Source organism: Pagrus pagrus (genome assembly GCF_965226575.1).
Source record: "Pagrus pagrus genome assembly, chromosome: 15".
NCBI classification, from domain to species: domain Eukaryota; kingdom Metazoa; phylum Chordata; class Actinopteri; order Spariformes; family Sparidae; genus Pagrus; species Pagrus pagrus.
The window spans coordinates 14,274,446-14,295,110 of NC_140199.1; the positions used below are offsets into that span (position 1 = coordinate 14,274,446).

At 41.0% G+C, this 20,665-nt stretch overlaps 1 protein-coding gene across 1 annotated transcript in view; it reads right to left on the reverse strand.

Moving 5' to 3' along the window:
• The window catches only part of stk32c (serine/threonine kinase 32C), a 76,088-nt gene that overhangs the window by 35,438 nt on the left and 19,985 nt on the right, over nt 1-20,665 (reverse strand). Inside the window, exon 2 of the mRNA XM_084375873.1 lies at nt 13,719-13,774. Coding sequence (XP_084231999.1) covers nt 13,719-13,774 — 56 coding nt within the window. The remainder of the gene's footprint in view (nt 1-13,718; nt 13,775-20,665) is intronic.

A 20,665-nucleotide genomic window follows, 5' to 3' on the forward strand; every position in this document is an offset into this window, starting at 1 on the left:
CATACTGTGCATTTCAGTCACGTACTTCATACATCGTGATCTCTTCACCAATTCTGTCTCCATTGCACTTCACATCGATTTACCTGTACAAGAACTCTTGTAAAAGTTTGTGGTCTGAATCCAGTTGTTCCCAAAGTTATTTCCTGGCACTTTCTGCATTAGTCAGTCTCTCAGTTGTTTCCAACTTGCCTACCCTGCCTGTGGCTCTCAGCAACAAGCCCATTGTTGGACATTGTTGGACAGCTGGACATTGTAGTTTTAAAGCTTATTTACATAGGAGTGAAATAATTTTGTTGGGAACTATTTTTCAGCAACAAGTTTGTTGTGCTAATGAGTATTTACTGTAAAGCAGCAAAACAGTGTATGTGGAATGTTTTACTCAAAACACACAGCTGTGCCTGTGTTCACGGTTTATGTAGGAACATTTCACCTTGTGCAACAGTATGGCTCAGTGATGTTTTTTTAATAGTTAATGACAGTCTATGGCACAGAGGAATACGATATATCAGGCTTTGGATACACAAACACAGGAACTGTTAGTGGGACCAATTCGCTGCTAGTTTTCAATGGGATTTATTGACTAAAACAAAAACATACATTATTACCTGACTTATCCTTTACTGTGCTGTGTTCACATGTATTTACTTGTTTACCACAATCATTTGAATTCAAATGGAGCATCGTTTGACAAGGAGCACTGATAGGACACCAGTGTTTTCATCAGCTGTATTTACATGTAGTGCATAAGTAAAACTCACTGTTATGGTCCAGGTGACAATGAATTCAGCCCTGCAGCGGTCAAACCCTTTTAGTCCCATGCAGAAGGGAACTTGAATGGTGTTGCGGTTAATGAGCAAATACAATTGAAGGGAAAAAAAGGCCATTCACATGGGCTGTGCCCAGAGTTTAGACTTGGCTCCGGATTTTATGTCTCCAAGCAGCAGGAAGGACGACAGCGCTGGCCCTGGGTGAGATGCTGTCACAACGTTGGCTGTAATCTCTGACCACCAGCTGCACAAAGCACCTGTTTATCTCTGCTAAAGGAAGCGTTTTGGAGGTGGTCAGACAGGCATACAGACACGCACACACACACACACATACGAACACACAGAGTAAACGTAAAGGCTGGACCTATCGATTTCTCTGAGGACAGCGTTAGAAGTGCAGAGTCATTTGATGTAGAAGAATCCAAAGGAAAGGAAGCACACGTGAAGGAACGCTACAGATGAGAGCACCTGTCTTATCCTCAAAGGCAGGCCCCCAAAGATACCCTCCTCAGCATCACATCCTCTGCATCCGATGCTTGCCTTTAATAGTTTTGAGCTCTGAAGCATGAAACTAACTTTGTTTTTCTGCAGCACAATCATTATTTAATCAGTGCTAAGAAAGGAGAACGGGGCTAATAACGAGGAGCTGTTTCCTGGAGTTAATCTCCACAGGGTCAGCCAGGGGCGCCTGGCAGGAAGAGAAACACGTTCCTGTGATTGAACAGCACATTAAAACATCCACCATTCTAAATAAAGCCACCAGTTATTCGCCCATATGTTCTAAAAACTTCTGAGGATCACTAATGAGGCAATACGAGCAGCAATTACCGAATAACAATGGTGGGTCTTCCGTGGCTGGATGGGAGAAGCTACTTGTAAACTCTGGTTTGAAAGCTACAGTCATCCATTAATAATTCAGTATTACATATTCAACAGACCATCAGAGGCTTCAGGGTAAACCATGCAGATTGCATACAGCCTACGGGAAGGGTTAGGATTATTCAAAGATGCTGTAATTGATATTGCTGCAAAAAAGTAGCAATACAGGAGCTATAGTAGTGACAAATAAATCCATGATATTATACCTCACGACAAAATAGGAAATGTTCCTGCAAATGATGCATACGTTGAGACTTTCCATTTCTTTATGTCGCAACTTGAAGTTTTTTTAGGTTAAATTTCATGGTCCTCTGTCTGGCTAGGTTAAAGCTCAATAATCACTTGTTTAAGGATAGAAAAATATTGCGTTTTTATGCTTAAAATGCCTGTTTTGGTCGGCACAAACATGGCTACAGATGTCCTCAAAAATATCCAGTGGTTGCAAATGTTGAAACTCAATCTTGAACCGGGTCACTGGCTTGCCGGCCTTTTCACCTGCAAATACATTACCATCCCCTTCACCTCCTGATATAACAGTCAAGCATGTGAATGTTATATGGCACGTTTTGAGGAAATGCCAATACAGTACGTAGGCCTATGATATGCACAAATATTCTTTATACTGGCAACTGGGCTGGTTTTTAGATTCATTGTTTTAAAGCATGAGTCTTCTTAAATTTGTGGGAATAATCATTCCATTGTGACTCTATCTGCTAGTAAGAGCCATCTACTGCAGATCATGAGATTAATTATATATTCCACTGAGATGCTCTGTCCAGCTCTAAGTTCAGCCTTTTCACCGGTTTCTGGTTGGGTGGAGGATGTTAATTCTGAGGCTATTGGATAATGATTCCACAGGGCATTGGAGAAAACAATTATTCATCCTCTTGACTAAATTGAATCATATTTAGTTGGGGTAACAGAAATTGTTTCTGAGAGTGACCAGTACACCAGAGGCACACTAATTGTAAAAGCATCAGACTATTAGGTCATGTAGGTAATTTTTTATCTTTCGTTTAATTAAACCCAAGAGGTCCTTTCCTCCAATTTCATTAAAACTTTAGCTGGACTTGAGGCACCAACAGCCCGAATGCAAAATGAGTTTTGTGCTATTAAAAAGCTGAATTCAAGATATACTCCTCCTTGAATACCCCTTTATTAACTGAGAGATACCTAACATTTGAGAATTATGGTGCCAGACTTATGAAAGAAGAGGTGTTTAAAATATTGGAGCTGAGTAAGACTGACAGGCCTGCTGGCAAGCCCCTCAAACTATGCTCAAAATAGGAAACCAGGAAGATGATTACTATCCTTTAATAATGTGTTTCATCCATCACAGAGAAGATATTAAATCCTACCGACCACTACAATTTCACCTATGGCCTTAAGGATAAATTTAATATATTTATCATTAATATCACAGTTAGACAGAAGACTATTTAAGTTAACAGGTCAGAGTGTAGTGTCCTTTGGAAGGATGCCGACACGACACAAAATAGCAATTCAACATAAGATATGACAGTGGTTGTAAACCATGTCGGCAGCACCCCCTGGGGCTCATGGTGATTATAGAGGCATTACAACATGATTTATGGTGTCTATAAACAGAGCTGGTGACATAAAAAGCATTATCTGTCGTAATATCATGAAACAGTTTATATTTTTGTTTTTCAAATCTTAAAAGCTGCATTAAAGATTAGAGCATAACTGCTCCAGTTTATCTGACCCTCTATAACCCTGTTTGTTTTTCATATTCCCATGACTCAGGATTTTTTTTATCTCAAAGTTTATTTGCATTTGAATATCTTCCGAAACTCTTGTGAGTCATGCCCTAAAATACATCTGCATTATACCAACACCAACCCATGGATTATCTCAATATTGGGTACACTGGTTTTTTGAAATGTGTTGTTTCACCATTTTTCAGATGGCAGTGCAAATGAGAGGCTGTCTGAACAGATTAATTACCTTGTTCAGTCAGAGGATCCTTATCAGCATAAAAGTAAATCAAGATAAAGAGCAAATGCTGTTGAAGTTTCTCAGAGAACATATTTTGACATGCTACAGTAGGACAAGCACGGCTGTAAATAATAAAATGAACGATGACTGAATTCCTTTTGGCTGTTTACTTTACACAAAGTGAGCTGATATACACATAGAGCCAGCATGAGTGCAAACAAAGGCAAAGAGATGCAGTGGTGCACTGGGTACAATGGGAGGCAAGGTGAAGGCGTGTCGGCTTTGGGTGTGGGACGGGTTGACATTAATTAAACCTGTGTTTACCTTCTATTTCATGTCATATGGCTGCAGTGAAAAAGGTCTCTTCCACAAAGTTGGGTGCCTTGCAAGAGACAGATGGTCAAAATCTGTGCAGCCCTTTAAAGTACCTAATATGCATCAAGCTCCAAAGACATTAGAGCCTACACATCCCATAATGCAAATTAATAGTGTCTTTGATAAGACCTCTGTACCCGGTAAACGCCCACATCTTTCAAACTACAGAAGGGTTCCCACACCTTCATAAACATCAAATTCAAGGACTCTTCAAAGACTCTCAAGGCTCAATTCTCTCACAGTCATGGACCCAACACAGCATAGTTTGAGATATGGATCAAGGGGCTTTACAGGCTTTACAGAAGCTCAGAGACAACAATTTCTATTCTTGAACAAAATATATTAAGCCATTATTTTCAATGACCCATGTGAAGTGAGGCTTGTAACACAGGGTTTCTGCCACATAAAACCAGTGCAATGAAAATGTTGTACAACTGTTTTAACAGGCTCAGTTCTCCAAATGACGAGTAATTTGAACCTGACATTTAATAAAGCGATGGTGATAGTTTGTCTTGAGAAGATCACTGTCCTAAACTCAAAGACCAGCCACCTCTGTGCAGTATTTACAGCACCATAACATCATTAGTCACAACAAGACAATGTTGGTAGGATAAAAAGGTTGACACAAGGTCTCCGGACAGACTCAGCCACCTTCATGGAGTATCAGGTTGTATGTTGTTATCATATCTCTGAGAATCGTCTTAGAGCAAGCTGCACTGTAGTCACTCGCCCTGTCCTTGCACGCCCGGCCTCTGGGCAGGTGAATCTCTACAAAATAAAAATAAAAGCCCAGATTCTCTTTCTGCCGCTCTAAATCTTTCATATGCAGAGAAATAGTCCTGCACCACAGACCTCTGCCTCAGTTTCCGGCACTTCTCCCTCCACCCAGGCCTCCCTCTGGTTAATCTCAATGTTCTGCGCACCTTGAACACATGCACTTATTAAATGCTTATTAGCTGAACACATCACTCAGTCACAAAAAAGCTCTTTCATGTTGTGCTTCAAAGCACAACTGTGTCGCTGTTAAATCCCAAGGATGGCTGCGCGTTGTTTACCTTTACAATCCGCCTTCTTTCTTACCCCTCATCCCCGATCCACTCTTCTGCTATAGTTAGCAGTCCTATCAATTGTTGTCAGAAAGTTGAAAGCCCCTGGGACAACAGGGCTTGCAGAGAAAAGAAAAAGGTTGAGTGTTAAATTTAGTGGACTCATACAGGAAGCTGCGGATTTTCTGTTTTCTAGGTCAGGTAAGTGCCAAGTCGGCCAGAAGCCTCTGACAGAGACACATGGGGAAACACAAACAGATAGAAGACCACTGCCTGAGGGGAGGGAGGAGGTGGAAAAGAGTTAGAGCAGCTTGTGTCTCTGCTCTTAAGTTCAGTGGAAATATCCTGCACATAAAGTGCTGACATCCATCATTCGCCCGGATTAAGTTTCAGCCTGTGTTTGTTGTTGGTTCGATGGTAAGACGCTCATCGTCGGTGAGCAGTGATTGAAAAAGAGTTGTGCGAGTAAAGGATAACCTGAAAACATGCACACACACACACACGTACACACTGTTGCCAATGCTGAATTTGGGCAAGAGTGCTTTGAGGGAGGCAAGCGAGGCAAACACACTTTCAGGGTCTGATGAACATGTCATCCAGGGAGAAGAAGGAATAATTTGCTCTTTCATTTGGTTCATTCCACTGGATGTCTTCTGCTCCGCAGCGGCTGCTGTCAGCCTGCAGGAAATGAAAGTGTTTACTGAGCTTGGCCATCCATTTGCACAGCTCCAGAGCTCCACAGCTCCGCACTATTACAGCAGGCATGACCAATAATAAGCACAGTCATGGATCAGACTTCTCCGAGTCTGAGCTAAGTGAAGCTTTGTAGTGCATGAGCAAAAGAGGAGGTGTTTTCTGTACAAGTATGAGAATCATCTCAAGTACAGATAAATACAAATAACATTATGTTGCATTATATGCCGACACACAATGGAAGCACATCAGGACCTCACACAGCAAACACACATTCCTCCGACAGCCGGAGAGTGCTTGAGTCTTTGAAGCAGCCTCCACTGAAAATCACTGAACATTATACAGGGATTTGGTGTCACTAAGGGAAAAGCCAAAGCAGTCTGAGCAATGGCTCCATGTTTACACTCTTCAAAACATACAAAACTAATAGTAGGGACGCAGCAATCTGACTTTCTCTCTTTTCTGATTCTTTATCTGCAAATATTGAGTACCAATCTCAATGTATACAATCCAGCTTTTTGTGCAAGAAAACATGGGGCTGGGTATTGATGTAACAATACGTTAGTAAATTAATTTATTGCCAATACTTTCCGTGACAAATAATGTATTGCTTTGTCTACTAAATGAAATAAAAAAATAAAACGGGTACAAAGTCTTGTCCTCTAATGTCCTGTTATGTCTGACACAGTGTCCTTACTGACTGTGACACGAGCAAATGTCAATGAATCTGTTTGATTGCATTGCTCTCTGCTGGAATGTCCAAACTGGCTGCAAGCGATGCAGCACTGCACAGCAGGCAACAGTGAGCTGAAATTTTGTCACACGCCGTGCTTCTATTTATGCCTGTCACTCGCGTCGAAAGCCCTTCATTGACAAGGAATGGCTGACTCATGACGTTGAAATGAGGAGTTATCTATACAATACTTCAAAACCTAATAAGGTGGCAAGTGGCTGGAGGTTGATTGCCAGGGAGCTTCTGAGTATTTCTATAAAGAAATATTCAAATATAAAAATATAAAATGTGTTTTCGTTTATAAAGTACAAAGGAGGAATGTAGGCTACCTTCTCAAACTCGAGAGCATCCAATGCAACGCGATATTCAGATTCATTGCTTGCCATTAGACACGGTGCGAGTCCAAAACCAAAGAATGGTCAGTTAACTGTCATAATTGACAAAAAAAGCAACAGATTCTCATATTTGAGGAGCTAAAGCCAGTAAATTTACTGCATTTTTGTTTAAAAAATAATACGGAAGGATCACTCAGTTATCCAAATTGTTGATTTCAATTTCAGACGGCTTTGACAGTCATGTTATGGCTGATACCTAATCTGTTCAGTAAGGTCAGTATTGGCCCTGCTACTGATCCAGTGTATCCAACTGGAGCAGTCTTTACTAATATTTGTACTATATATATGTAATAATACTGTTAGTTCTTCTGGTTGCATAAAATTCAAACATGTGAGGGAAAAAGAGATCTAAATGTTCCAAATGCCCCAAGTAAGATTGCCTTGGATATGTGCTTATCTCCAATTTATATAAAACACACTAAAGACTTTGAAGTTGCTCATGCATGAAGGTGGTAAAGTATAAGGGCAGCATAATGAGGATTACATGCATCACAGAATGTAAAGGAGAATAAAGATGCCCCAAAAGTGCCTGAGGGCTTATCTCCAGTAGATTCTCTTTAGGCTCACTGACGGTGTTAGAGGTGTAACGGCATGTTTTATAAAAGGTCTAATCTCTCATACATATTCAGCAACATGATGGAATTTGGAGGCTGTTATTTGATATCTTGTTCCATATCATCACATATGCGGTTTGATAACCTAAGGTGCCATGACCTATACTGTGTAATAAAGCATCTCCTCTTTTAAATCAAAGGATAAAACTGACCATTACAATGACTGACACGCTGCCTGCTACCTTGATCTCTGTCTTGTTAACCACAGGGATTTGATATTTTAGTTCACGGGTCTGACAGCTAGCTTCTTTTTCTGTTTGAAGTTTTCATTCCCTGAACTCTCTGTTAAGGCGAACGTCACTCAGTTCACCCTTCATATCCCTGCGGGACCAACACTGACGTGCATATATTTACTCTGTCAAATATATGAGCACTTTGGCTTTCAAAATTGATTGATTATTTTGCTGAGCCCTGCCTCCCTTATTTCCTGTCAAGCTTTCTGTTCTCGCACAGCATACATGCATTTAACGATGATAATTGTGGATGATTTACGTGTCAGAACTCTCTAATTCTTGAAATCTGGGACCTTGATTTAAAACCCTGAAAGAAAACACATCTACCTTACATCTGTAACTAACTAATCAAGACAACATTAGCTCCATGAGCTGGCAAAAAAACCCAAACCAACTGACAGAAAAATCTTAAACATGCACTTAATGGCTCCACACATGATATTGTGCTAAAAGACTGAGGCTAATGGTACAGGTCCCAAGCAAAGTCCCAACTTGTAAAATACTGACACTTTGGGATTGTAGGTTGGGTCAGGTCATCATCCCAAAGGAGAGCCATGGCATAGCCGGTGGAAAGAGCCTGGGCTAGAATGGCCACAATTTGCTCCGGCGACCATATCGCAGCAGAAACGCAGCCGAGACTGGACCGGTGGAATTTGGGGGTAACGTTTACATGCGATTACATGTTATGTAAGAAACACAATTTAATCAATTCCTTACCATTTTGTTTTTGTTAATATGGTTTTAGAAAAGGCTAAAAAACAAGCTGACCACAACCCCATGCACACTGCTTCGGGCTAATTAGGTTAAGCTACGGTTGGATAATCACTGTTCAGGGAAAGTTGCTAACAGACAATTACACTCCTTTCTGTTGGACTTGTTGATTAATGTAGGCAAAATGCAGCCACTCATGCCTTAAAAATGTCAGTTTGTAGAATCTTCAAAGGCTATAGATCACATATCTTACAGTCTCTGATCTTTTCTGATGTCCAGCCTAGAGCGACTGCACTGATGATAAAAAGGCACATGCAGTTTGCAGGTTGATGGTATTCTTACATGGTATTTGTCATTTTATCATAGTTCTGTATCAGATTTAATCAGAAAATGTAACCTTATCGTAAGGAAAATGCTGGAAACTCACATTTTTCAATCCATTCTCCATGGAGCTACACAGATGATGTAGGTGGAACAAAACACTCTGTTCTCTTTCTGGCTAATACAAGCAGGGAAGTTAAATAATGATTTCAAACATGTGAATACTGAAAGTCTGTGGTATTCTCTGGGGAAGTATGGTTGGAATGATAATGAAGACAAGTAAGAATTTAACATTAACATTAATGGCAAAGTTAAAATACTCAGGAAGTACAAAGACACGCTTTGGCATACTTGGACATTGATTAAATAAGATGCAGACAGCGGTGAACATTTTAAAGGTCATCTTTTCTGGCTCACACAATTGCTGCCATTCTAATTTTCATGTACATTGTACATTTTATTTTCTTGGCAGGAATGTTGGTATTAACGCCCCCAAATGTCCTATTTTTCCTAGATTTCTGAATTTGAACTGCCATTTTAATCGAAAAGAGAAGGGTAAAATGAGATATGTAAAGCAACACAAATGAAAATGGGGCATTTCAGGATTTCTGAGCTCTCTGGAGGTTGTGTTAGAGCAGCTTTTTCAGTCCTGAAGCTATTTTAACCATATGGCCCTTGCTTTTTTCTACTGGCTATGCAGTGGAGCTTTGTGCTGTGAAACCTAAAGATGTGAAGTGTAATGGAAGAGCATACATTTCTAGGCTAATAGGTTGCCGAGGGCTATACTGCGGCTGGGCTGTGCTGCAAAGCTTCACTCTGTAAAACCAACTCTCATCTGAGCTCTTCGCACCTTGAGCTTGAAGCTATAGAGGAGGGAGAAGTCCTTAAGAGCAAGATGAGGCTCAACTGTCAGTCTTTAGAGGCAGGAGGACTCTCAGTGTGCTGCCTGGAAGCTCTGCACAACTAAAGGAGAGAGAAAACACGAGCAAAGGGCTCATCATCTCTTGACCTTTCCACAGATGCCAGTACCTTCCCTCGATATGATGAGGGTGTCACAGCCTCCCTCGCTGTCCTTTCCCCCTCGCTGTATCATCTTCCTCTCTCTTCCACTCCCACTTATTTCCAGCGCCTGTCTCCATTCGTCTGTCTTTTTACTTCCATCACACTCTGGCCTAATGAGGACATTTATTCCCGCTGAAGTGTGTATGTGGCCGAGAGTATGAGGACATAGAAACCACCAGCTGAGCTCCAGCAGGACCTCTGACCTTCCTTGTCTCTCTCCATCCGCCTCCCTTCGCGCTCTCCTCTCGCTGTTTAGCTGTTTACCTGTCCATCTGACTGTTGGCATTAAGGAGCTGTCACTAAACTGCTGTCGGTGCCAATGACTGTCATGTCTCCCTCGAGAGGCCTTAATGAGCCCTGTGGCGGAAAGGCGATCTCCTATACAGCTCGAGTTGAGAAGATGGAGTGACAATGGGGGGCAAAAGTGTGATGCTCATGGGGAACAGGTAGAGGAGAAGAGAGAGCGCAACAGGGGAGCAGGCAATTATCCTGACTCTGGTGCTGTATATGGCCATCCACCCCTCTAGCAGACATTACAAATGAGCTACATCCTCCACTGCTGTGGAAATAATCACACCTTGCTACCATCACTCTTCAACCCCACCTGGTAGAGGACAGATGCTCCAAAACATCAGAGGAAAAAAGAGGCTGCACCTGGAGTGGGAATTCAAATATTATCAATGCTATATTTTAGTCTTCATAATACTATATTGCTTTGCCAACACAGGCTTCTTTACTGTCGAGCCTAGAAAACGCCCTTGGATTGAATCGCGAGAGAAACAGACCGGGATAGAGAGTGAAACTAGGCCTGATATATTAAAAGGAGAGGAAGGGAGGGAGAGAGGTACCTGTGCTGATATAACAGAAAGGCACAGGGGATTTACCCCAAAAAAGGGGAAACATTGTGTAACTCAACAACTTTCGCCATAATTTGCCTTTTCCGGACAGGGTTTTGAAGACATAAACCCTTTAATTGGAATGAAATCTGTGCTTGTGCCTGTCAGGACAGGCCATCTAGTTCGAGTGGTTCCAAGATATATCTGTCATGTTTGAGTCTGAGACTGGGGATGAGCCACATGCATTGGCAACGGAAACTAGGGTCAGTTCTCCCACTGGAATAACATTGAAATCAGTGCAACTTGTCTGAATGTGCATATTGACTGTGTGAATAATCTCATTCAGTTCAGTCTATGTTACACTAGGCAGTGTTTCCCACACATAGACATTACTTAGGCGTCCGCCCAAGTATATTTGGCCACCTGTTTTAGCTTTTTCTATTTCTATTTTTATTATCTGGCTGACAGAACAATGCTGTCAGCGATCGATTAACTAGTGGACAATCTGCCCTCGCTCTACCCCTTCCATCTACTGACAATCACACATGCTTTGCAGAAAAACACAGCGAGAGGGAGGCGTTTTCGAGTGTGGTGTCCCCCCTGTAAATGCACTGATTGTGATGCGACCTCTCATCTTCAATGTAGGCCTATTTACGCCGTTGTTTCACAAAAGCTTGTAAGCACACCTGGCTGGTGCGATGTCATTCGGTACCAAGTCGGTCCCGACAGGCTAAATCATTAACGGCAAGCCTCCTCCACATGCAGCTTTCTTGCCGTTGTGAAACACATTTTGTGGGTGGAAAAAACAAAAAAAAAACATGAGGTGTGATTTTGGGCTACTTGGGTGAGAAAGAAACAGAAAGAGACGAGGCGAGGCAGTGACTGTGTTTTTACATTCATAACTTAAAACTTTTGTAATATGGGACCCTGTTGAAAGACCCTCATATTAATGTAGAAACAGTATTTGAGAGTAGATTCAGTCAGTGATAAAGTGTGGAAAATTGTCATATTAGAAGACACAGAGAAGCTCCTGTGTTAAAAGAGTTGGAGCCAAAAGACTGGTGGTAGAGGGAAGATACCGACGCTTATTCAAAATGTATATCAAAGAGGAGGGATACAGAAGGCGATGAAGAGCAAAGCAAAACCAGTGTCAGCCCTGTTTACAGATGGATTTTGGAGGAGGAGTTTTCTTCTGCCTCCCCTCTGGCAGGTGGCCGCCCCTTTCTCAGCTTCAATCAAGCTCTCGGCTTCATGCTGTGCAGGAACGAGCACCGCAACACACATCCTCTCACTTTCACAAATGCCCACCAACACTTCCACACACATCTACAGTACTGCACAGCAAAGAACCCATTTTCTTGGAGCACCTACACAAGCTGGAATATACAGATCATGCTTCACAACACGAGGTAAATGCCTCTCCTTTGTTTGTGGCTGATTCTGTCCTTCGTTCTTTGTATTTCTCTCAAACACAAACACACACAAACACACACACGTCTTCGTTTTGTGATTGAGTTTTACACAAAATTGTAAATCATTTTCATGCAAAATTTGAATATTATGTTTTTTTTTAAATTGTTTGTTTCAGAGGTCGTGGTTTACCCATCTTTTTTTATATCCAACTACATTTCTGCTCACACAAACCAACACAGTGTGTTCAGTGGGACGCTTTAGACTCATGCTGTTAAGTATTCCGAAACAGCAGGAACACAGAGTGAGGCCACAGTGGGCCAAAATACACAGACAAGATGACCTCCGACAAGGACAAACTTTATCTGGATGTCTCCGTGAGCATCTGTCTGACTGTGTGAGCACAGTTTGTCTGTGTGTGCACGCACGTGTCTTATTAAAGTGTCTGCGAACATGACTGTGTTACAGATATTGCGTAACTGGGAGCCAGCTCTCAGACAGGAACTGTGTCTCTTTCCCCAGCCTATTGGGTGGAGCAGTTGGCTTCTCTTGTCTTATGCAGCAGTGCCCAGAAAGAAACAGCAACTCACTTCTTTTCATTTTAAAACCAAAAAAAACATGAATGAGCATTTATTTACATGTGGCATTTAGGAAGTGGGGAGTGAGTGTAACTCATTATTCAAAACATTTGGGTTGCCCTGCTTCAGTCTCTAAAGCTAGACCTGCATGCAGTGTATTTCCCAGCTTACTGCGGATTCCCTTCAGTATTATAAGAAAAGTGACAGCAGCTTGAGGGAACAAAGCAATAAGTAAAAAATTAACATAAATTCACATGGTAATGTATTCAGCATTGGGCAATGACTTTCCATATAACAGGGGGACATGTTTTTGAAAAAAGATTGTGTTTTCAGAAGAGCAAAGCAGAAAGAATTTACAAAGTCGTGCACAGACACGAGTATAATGAACAAATATTAGGCGTGATATTTGGGATTCAAAATGAAGATAAACTATTCTAATCTCTGGAGCCCAATTGTGTGCCGACAGACACACACACACACACACACACACATACACACCCACTCTGCCCTGAATTCATTATTGAAGACTCATACAGGCATTCAATACGAGCACAAAGGAATTCTTCAACTAACAAATGGCCCACAAGTTAATCCAAAATGTCTGTTTTATCAACAATGGCCACCAGTGATGATATTGGCACCTGAGACTGGGTTGAAAAGAACTGCGGTAATTTCGTTTCACAATATGCAGCAGACACACACTCTCTCTTTCTCTCTCTCACACACAAACACCCACCAAGTTTCTCTCCCTGCTGTACTCAGCCCAACCATTGAGCGTTGTGACAAATGCAGCCACAGTATTGTGCTGCTCTGTAATTAAATGGAGACGTGGGGTCAAAACTCCCAACAGGTTGGCTGACATGACATGAAAAGTAAATTGGCTCTTCTCAAAGTGACTTTATAAAAAGAATTACATAAGCTGTATTTAGAACTATTATTGAAAAATTATTTATCTTTTAAGCACCATGAGAACTACAGTGTAATCTCTCACAGGCAGTTCTGGCCTGGCCTTGTCTGATTCTTCAGCGGAGATAATGACTGTGCAGGGTAATTGAAGGTACAGAACATACACACCCACTGCATGAAAAAAATGAAGGTTACATTACCTTTCCAAAGCTGCCTTTCCCAATCGCCCGCAGTATCTGGAAGTGGTCAAAGTTCACTGTGAAGAAAGAGACAGGAAGAGAGAGAGAAATAATCTGTCAGCATGAGTTCAGCTACATTTCAGAACAGGGAACATGTAGTGCAATCATAAAGTATCACCTCTGCTGTTGTTTTGGCTCTGCAGACTGGAACATTGCATTTAAAAAGACACAATAACTATCAGGTGCTGACTGAGTAATATGAAGGTGAACAGTGGAGAAATTGCAGTCAAGTACCCCACTCTTAAGAGTCAAAAAGTAATAGGACAAGTTAACATAAAGTTGTAACATTTAATAGTTGAAAATCCTTTATAATCAGTAATAGGCTGAAGTCTATGACCTATACACATCAGCAGACAACTCCCGAGTGATGTTCACTTCTTGCATGCTTCAAGGGCTTTTGTTTTTTTGTCTTTGGGAACATAGGCTCAGGTGAATTGAGGTCAGTTGAGGAAGAACATTCTGTTTGGCCTCAAAGAAGTCCCTGGTTGTCTTGCCTGCAGGCTTAAGATCCCTTTCCTTCTGCATAGTCCTAAATAACAAGACGAAGAGTCTGTAGTTATGCTCAGTGGGGCTGTACTGTACAAAGATGCTCTCAATAGCAATGCTTACATGGAAGTAATTACCATTTTTTATACTGGGAAAATCTGTTGAAGTTCGACATATTTAAATCTGTCCAGAATTACTTGTCCAGTGAAAATAATTTCCTATAAGCACAATTTAAATTGTATTAAAAGGTTGAGTAAGCACTTCTGGAGAAAGACAGTTGATAGCCGTGGTCTGCGTGAATTGTTTTTATGAATCGCGGAAACCCTGCATACTAGTTTAGTGTGTTAGCTTTCTAACATACGCCAAGTAGCACAAAAAGTTGATGGTTATGTCATTAATTTGCAGGTTTTTGGTCATAAACGAAAGGGTCACCAAAGTGATTACAATTCATCCTGAGGAACTAACCTCACAGTGGTGCAGGAAGAGAGAACAGTCGGATAACCAAAGTCAACGGGATTCATCCACTCAGAACCTTGAATGCCTGCACTAAATATGAGAACAATCCGTCCAATATTTCAGCTGGTGGTGGATCCACTGACTGACTGATTGCCATCCCTAGAGCAACACCGCTAATGTGACTAGTCATACGATGAGTCCTACACTGCTCACCCAATATGGATTTCAACACCCTCAAAAACTGCTGAAAGTCAGCACTTCAACCCAATAGTCACTGTTTCATTTGAAATCCAATGGGCCTGAGTACAGAGCCAAAACAATACAAACCATATTATTGTCCCAACACTTTGTGGCTGTGCTGTATATTGGATTGGTACTGTCAAGTCGTAGCTTTTGGAATCTATAGAAATTAAAGTGTATTTTCCATTTGAATGAAAAACGGCTTGAGAGCTAAACTGTATTTTGAACAATGAGAGGCAAGGACACTCTGAACCAGAGCGGAGGAGTCACAACTTGAAGCATATGTATTCTTGTAGGATTTGAACAATGTATACCCTACATAATACAATGCTTGTAGCATGATTCTGTATTCTCATAAATTCACTAAGGCTCTGTTGGACAGACAATGATATCTCTTTTCAAATGGCTTCTTTCTTTGTTTTTTAAAGAAATGTCTACATTCTTTCATCATAACTCAACTAATAAACAGAAAACTGGACACTTTAAACAATGGCACTAATCAACTAATCAATCAACTATTTCATGCTTGAATTTGTGCAAATTAACAAGTGTGAAGAAAAAAAGCCCATGATCTCTAAATGAAAATGTTTCAAGTGGAATTATAACTTATCTAACCGGAACATCAGAGCAAAGGCAAACATCAGAGGAGTCTCACAGCACTGCAATCATTCATCTTACTTTATTTTGTAACATCAATATGTTTAATGGCAGAGTTAGGTGTTTTGGCTCATTGCCTTCTTCAGTGGATATGTGTTCTGCTGGTTGATGGAAACATCCTGTATGTAGTACCGAGTTTAAACTAATTCCTGAGAGGGAGGTTGGTTGGATGAGTTTTAAAGCTTGTGAAGAGGAAATAGTCTCAGTGAGCAAAGAACAGCCCTGAGAGACGTACTAGATGATTATGTGTTGTTTAATTTTGTTGAGACATTGTCAGAGAGGTGTTGATTAAAATATATGGAAGGGCTGATCAAATTGAGGAAAACAGCCTATCAAATCACAATTTTCTGACCAATACTGCAATTGGAAAAGACATTGAATGATTTCGTATAAAATAAACTACAGGCCTGTATTTTGTGCTGTACATAATATAAACAACATACGATTGCATTATCGAAAAAGAATCCTTTTCCTACATTAATATAATCACATAAAATAATGCTATTCCTTGGGGCTTATTCTGAAACTGACCTGAGGTAATAACCGGGGCTATGTGTGACATCACTTCTTATTCACTGTATAGTGCACTATATTTGTCCATCATTGCATTTGAGTGTCCAAATTGTATATTGTCCAAGTGTGTAAATGTATCCACTATATGGAGCTCTCGAAAACTCCTCAATGGGACAAAAAAGTAGCGTTCATGCACCACTTTTAGCTAACAACAATGCAATGCAATGCTCTGCATTTAACAGATGTGAAATTAACTAATGAGTGACACACCTGTCAGGGATGACACAAATTGATGATGATTAGCAAGTGTCCAAAATATTTACCATCACTACTGCATAAATTATTGAGTGTCCAGTGTATAGGGAGAAGTGAATGTGTTAAGAAAGAACTGACTTTGGACACAGGCCTGGACATAGCCCACTCTTTATGTTTTTTCAAACATTAATATTACACAGAATGGTGTTATTTCTTCAAAAAACGTTGGCCAAGTGTGACTAGCACAGATACTGCAGAGAGCATCCAAAGAGAAGCCAAGATTTCTTTTTTGTTGCTTCACCAATTTGAAGAATTACCAGTAATTAGCTACAGCTGAGTCAATTTACCATCCAGTTGACATAATAGTAAAATCAACAGTTGCTGGCCTAAACCGTCCCTTGCTACAGCTTGTTAAGACACACTTTAATTAAAGGCCTAATTTAGGCATAAATAAAAAAATGCACTGGTGCTTAGGTGTATGTAAAAGGGTTTAGACTTATATACCTAAATAGTTTTTTAAGTACTTTGGTAATGATTTAAGAAAGAGACATCAGTCACCATGTTAGCATGTACTGCACGTACTATAATGTGGGCTGTGGGCTGATGAGTTGATTGGCTACCACTGGCCACCCTCCTCTAAATCATCTGTGTTACTGATGGAGAACTCTGCCTGTGTGTGTGTGTGTGTGTGTGTGTGTGTGTGTGTGTGTGTGTGTGTGTGTGTGTGTGTGTGTGTGCAGCAGTGCCCGCAGGCAGATGTGAGCACAGCAGGCATGACGCTATCTCACGCAGCTCCTCCTTAAAAGTCAGTCAGCTTCTGAAGCTCACATCCTGATCTGCTCAGCCTCCTGTCCATGTCGACAAGGAGTGATCATGAGTGTAGAAAGCACATGCTGGGCTCCTCCAGGCAGACCCACTGCTAGCTAACCTATGCACCCCAGGCTGAATGAGGAGGGGAAACCGCACAATGCTTTTTGCCATCAGACAATAGACACAAGGTGTGGTTTGCATGTTGTGTCTGGAAGATAGACTAATCCAGAGTGGATTCTCTCTGCTCAGTCTTTTGTACATGGCTAATCCTCTCATATGGCATGGCTCTGACGGCATCCTGGTGCTGGCAAACAGAGACACTGTACCATCAACATTGCTATCCGTTTGGTATTAAAAGGGATAAAGAGAAATGTGGCGAAAATTGTATATACAGCATGGTGGGTTCACATATTCAGCAGTTCCTCTTTCACATGAGAATGACGATGCATTTCCTTCTAGCTCCCATCCAATGCCTACATTAACCTAACATTAACACAGGTTATGTTGAGCAGCATATGTTGAGGGGCAGTACTCTACAACAGGAGTGCTTGACGGACGGTTGCACAGCTTCAAAAACCCGCTCTCTCCACACCTTTGTGAGCTTGTGATTGAAGGGGAGGGGCAGGGACAATCCAATATTCACACCCACTTTGTGCTGCGATTGGTGAAGTGTGCGGAGGTGAGAAAGTAAGATGGGTTTTTCCATTTTTCTCTCAACCTCTCTTTTTCCATTTTTCACACAATATATGCCACTCTCATGTGACAACCAAGTGCAACGTTATGAATGCCTTGCAGGACAGACAGTCTGACGATTATCCCCAATTTTAAATGATTATCATGTATCAGCCCCTTCTATGATGACTGTCCTTCCAGCATGGCCGTTTTAAATACTTTCGCCTTTTGATATGGTTGGAGGACAAGTGGTTGAAGAGCACGTCAAACCAACCAGTTCTCCCAGTCCAGTCAGATCATTCTCTAACAATCAGCCTCAATCAGTTTCAGTGGTACCTGGTTTCAATAGATGGGTAGAATTTTTGCCGAATTTTATTCCAACTTCAAGGCCTCTTTTGTTGCGGCATTACAGCTGTATGTGCAAAGTCATATAAGTCAGCAGTAAGAAGACTGAAAAGTTGGGGCTTAACTTAAAGCAACATTATGTAGACATTGGCATTTTGTGCAATTTGGCACGCCCCTCAGTTTCTGTGTGCAACACAACTTTTATCAATACAAATCCCAGGTCGGGAACAATTTGTCACACATTTGTTTGTGTTAACTACAAATAAAACTCATTACATCATAACAATGTTATGTGTTGAAAACTTGTATGTTGAAGTAAACATGTATGTAACACTGTGATCCTACCCTCTCACTGAAGTTAACTAATGCAGAAGCAAGTGATAGGGGGCGGAGTGGCTGAGACAGAGACACCATTCACTCTATTACAAGACACAAGACTGTTGTGTAAGGAAAAAAGTTATATAATGTTTCTTTAAAATAATGAGCTGGGTAAGTTGTTACTTTCCAGCCAAGGAAGCTACTGATGTCATGAGTCTGATTCCACTTGAACAGACTTTACCTGTAAAACTTCAGTTTACCCCTGAGCTCCACCAGCCTCCAGACAAACTAATATTATCTGCTCCTGACAGAAATCCCAGGAGAAACACTCAATCCATCATCTGTGCTGTCTCACTTCATCAAGTGTCTCATGCTGTGTTCAAAAATGTCTGACCTCATACTAGAAAAAGTAAAATGGAATCAGCTCGGATCGAATCCATCTTCCCTGACTAATTGAGGTGAGCATGTCTTATATCATACAACATGGCAGCACTCATGGGGTTTGGGGTAGGATGGGTTTGTAGACACCACAGTATTTTTATTAGGCTTGTGAATGAAATATTCAGAAATGTTTCAAAGTATAAAAGTGCGTTAAAAATAAAATGTATAATGGTGTCTGTTTCCTCATGCGTCACTTTTCCTCCCCTGTTTCATTTACGTATGTAAGGAGGCTGCACTGCAGGTGGAGGGTGTTAACAATTGCCAAAGGAACATCAGTTTGCCACGGTCAGGCATGTTTTTTGTTAATGTTTGTTGGCCTCGTTTCCCAGTCTGACCTCTAACATTGACTGCGGCATTATTTTAATTATCATAATCACAAGAGAAAAATCTTCATTCTCCATTTTATGCCTAAAAGAATGAAATAAACAAACTCTCTTTGTTTTCATAATTAAACAAACTGAATAAACAGATTGACTTTAGGACAACTCAATTGCATATTGTTTCACTTGTTTCTATTTGGCGGACCCTGCCACCTTCCTAGCTTCAAACAGTGTTCTGGGGACCTTATTTTCCTCTGAGAACAGCTTGTTTATTCAGTTATGGAAAATAATTCATATTTATGATTTTGTATTACTACTTCATTAATATCGAGTTTGAATTTCTTCTCTAAAACTACCTTGAATTGATTATATAACAGCATAAATTCTGTTGTTGATACTCAAAAGCAAGTTCTGGATTTTTTCTCTGGTATCAGTCAAAGAATCAGTATATTATATCAGACTCATCCTCCTGCAGAATTTCTCCAGAGGTGAGTCAATACTTTTCACAAATAAACCCTGAAACCTCGTGTTGATATATATATATATATAAAATAATAACCTAAGAAATGTAAAATCATTATCAAAGCTTCGGAAAATGATTCTAAACGACAGACACAAGTAACCATCCACCTCAACCTTTTTTTCCCCAACCCATCGATCGATGTCACCAGTATCAGAGCGCTTCCTCAAAGCATGAGTCATCGGGTAATGGGAAGCAAAACAAAAGTACCCCCCTCCCTCTAACTGGCCTGGTGAAAGGAGTTGCTCTTCAGATTTAGGGGGAAAAGAGATTTGGGGCTTGTTCCATTCTGAAGGGATAATTAGAGCGGACAAGGCGTTTCCTGTAACCATCGCTTCAGCATCAGAGACTCTCTTTTAACCCCCACGTGCCAGGCTGGCGCCCACATGCTGGGAGGGAGAATTACGTGGGAGGCAGTATAGGTCTTTCATGTTAAACAAGCTTTATGCTGACTTAAATCACAACACAGAGCGTCCCTGGACTGGCTGACTACTGAAATCCAACGGCAGAAGAGTGTTTGCAGCGCAGTCAATAAAAGGGTTCACGGCGGTACAGATCGTTCAATGTCAGCCTTGACAGTCAACATCTGAGAACTCAAGTTTTTCTCTTCACCTGTGTATTCACAAGCCCTAACTAACCATTCACCTGCATTTTAATAACTTCTTTTTTAGTCCTGTCAATGAGCGTCCTTAGAAATGCAGCGATTTGCTTTCCCAGCTTCGAGTGGTTGGTTTCTGAACAGTTGCTGCAGCAGGTGTGAAGCCAAATGATTAAAGGAGAGAGGGCATCCATTCGATAAACCAAGTCAACAAGGGCTGCTGATGGTATTTTTTAATTCGTGATGCTCGAGAGAAACCAGCAAGTTGATGGTGAGT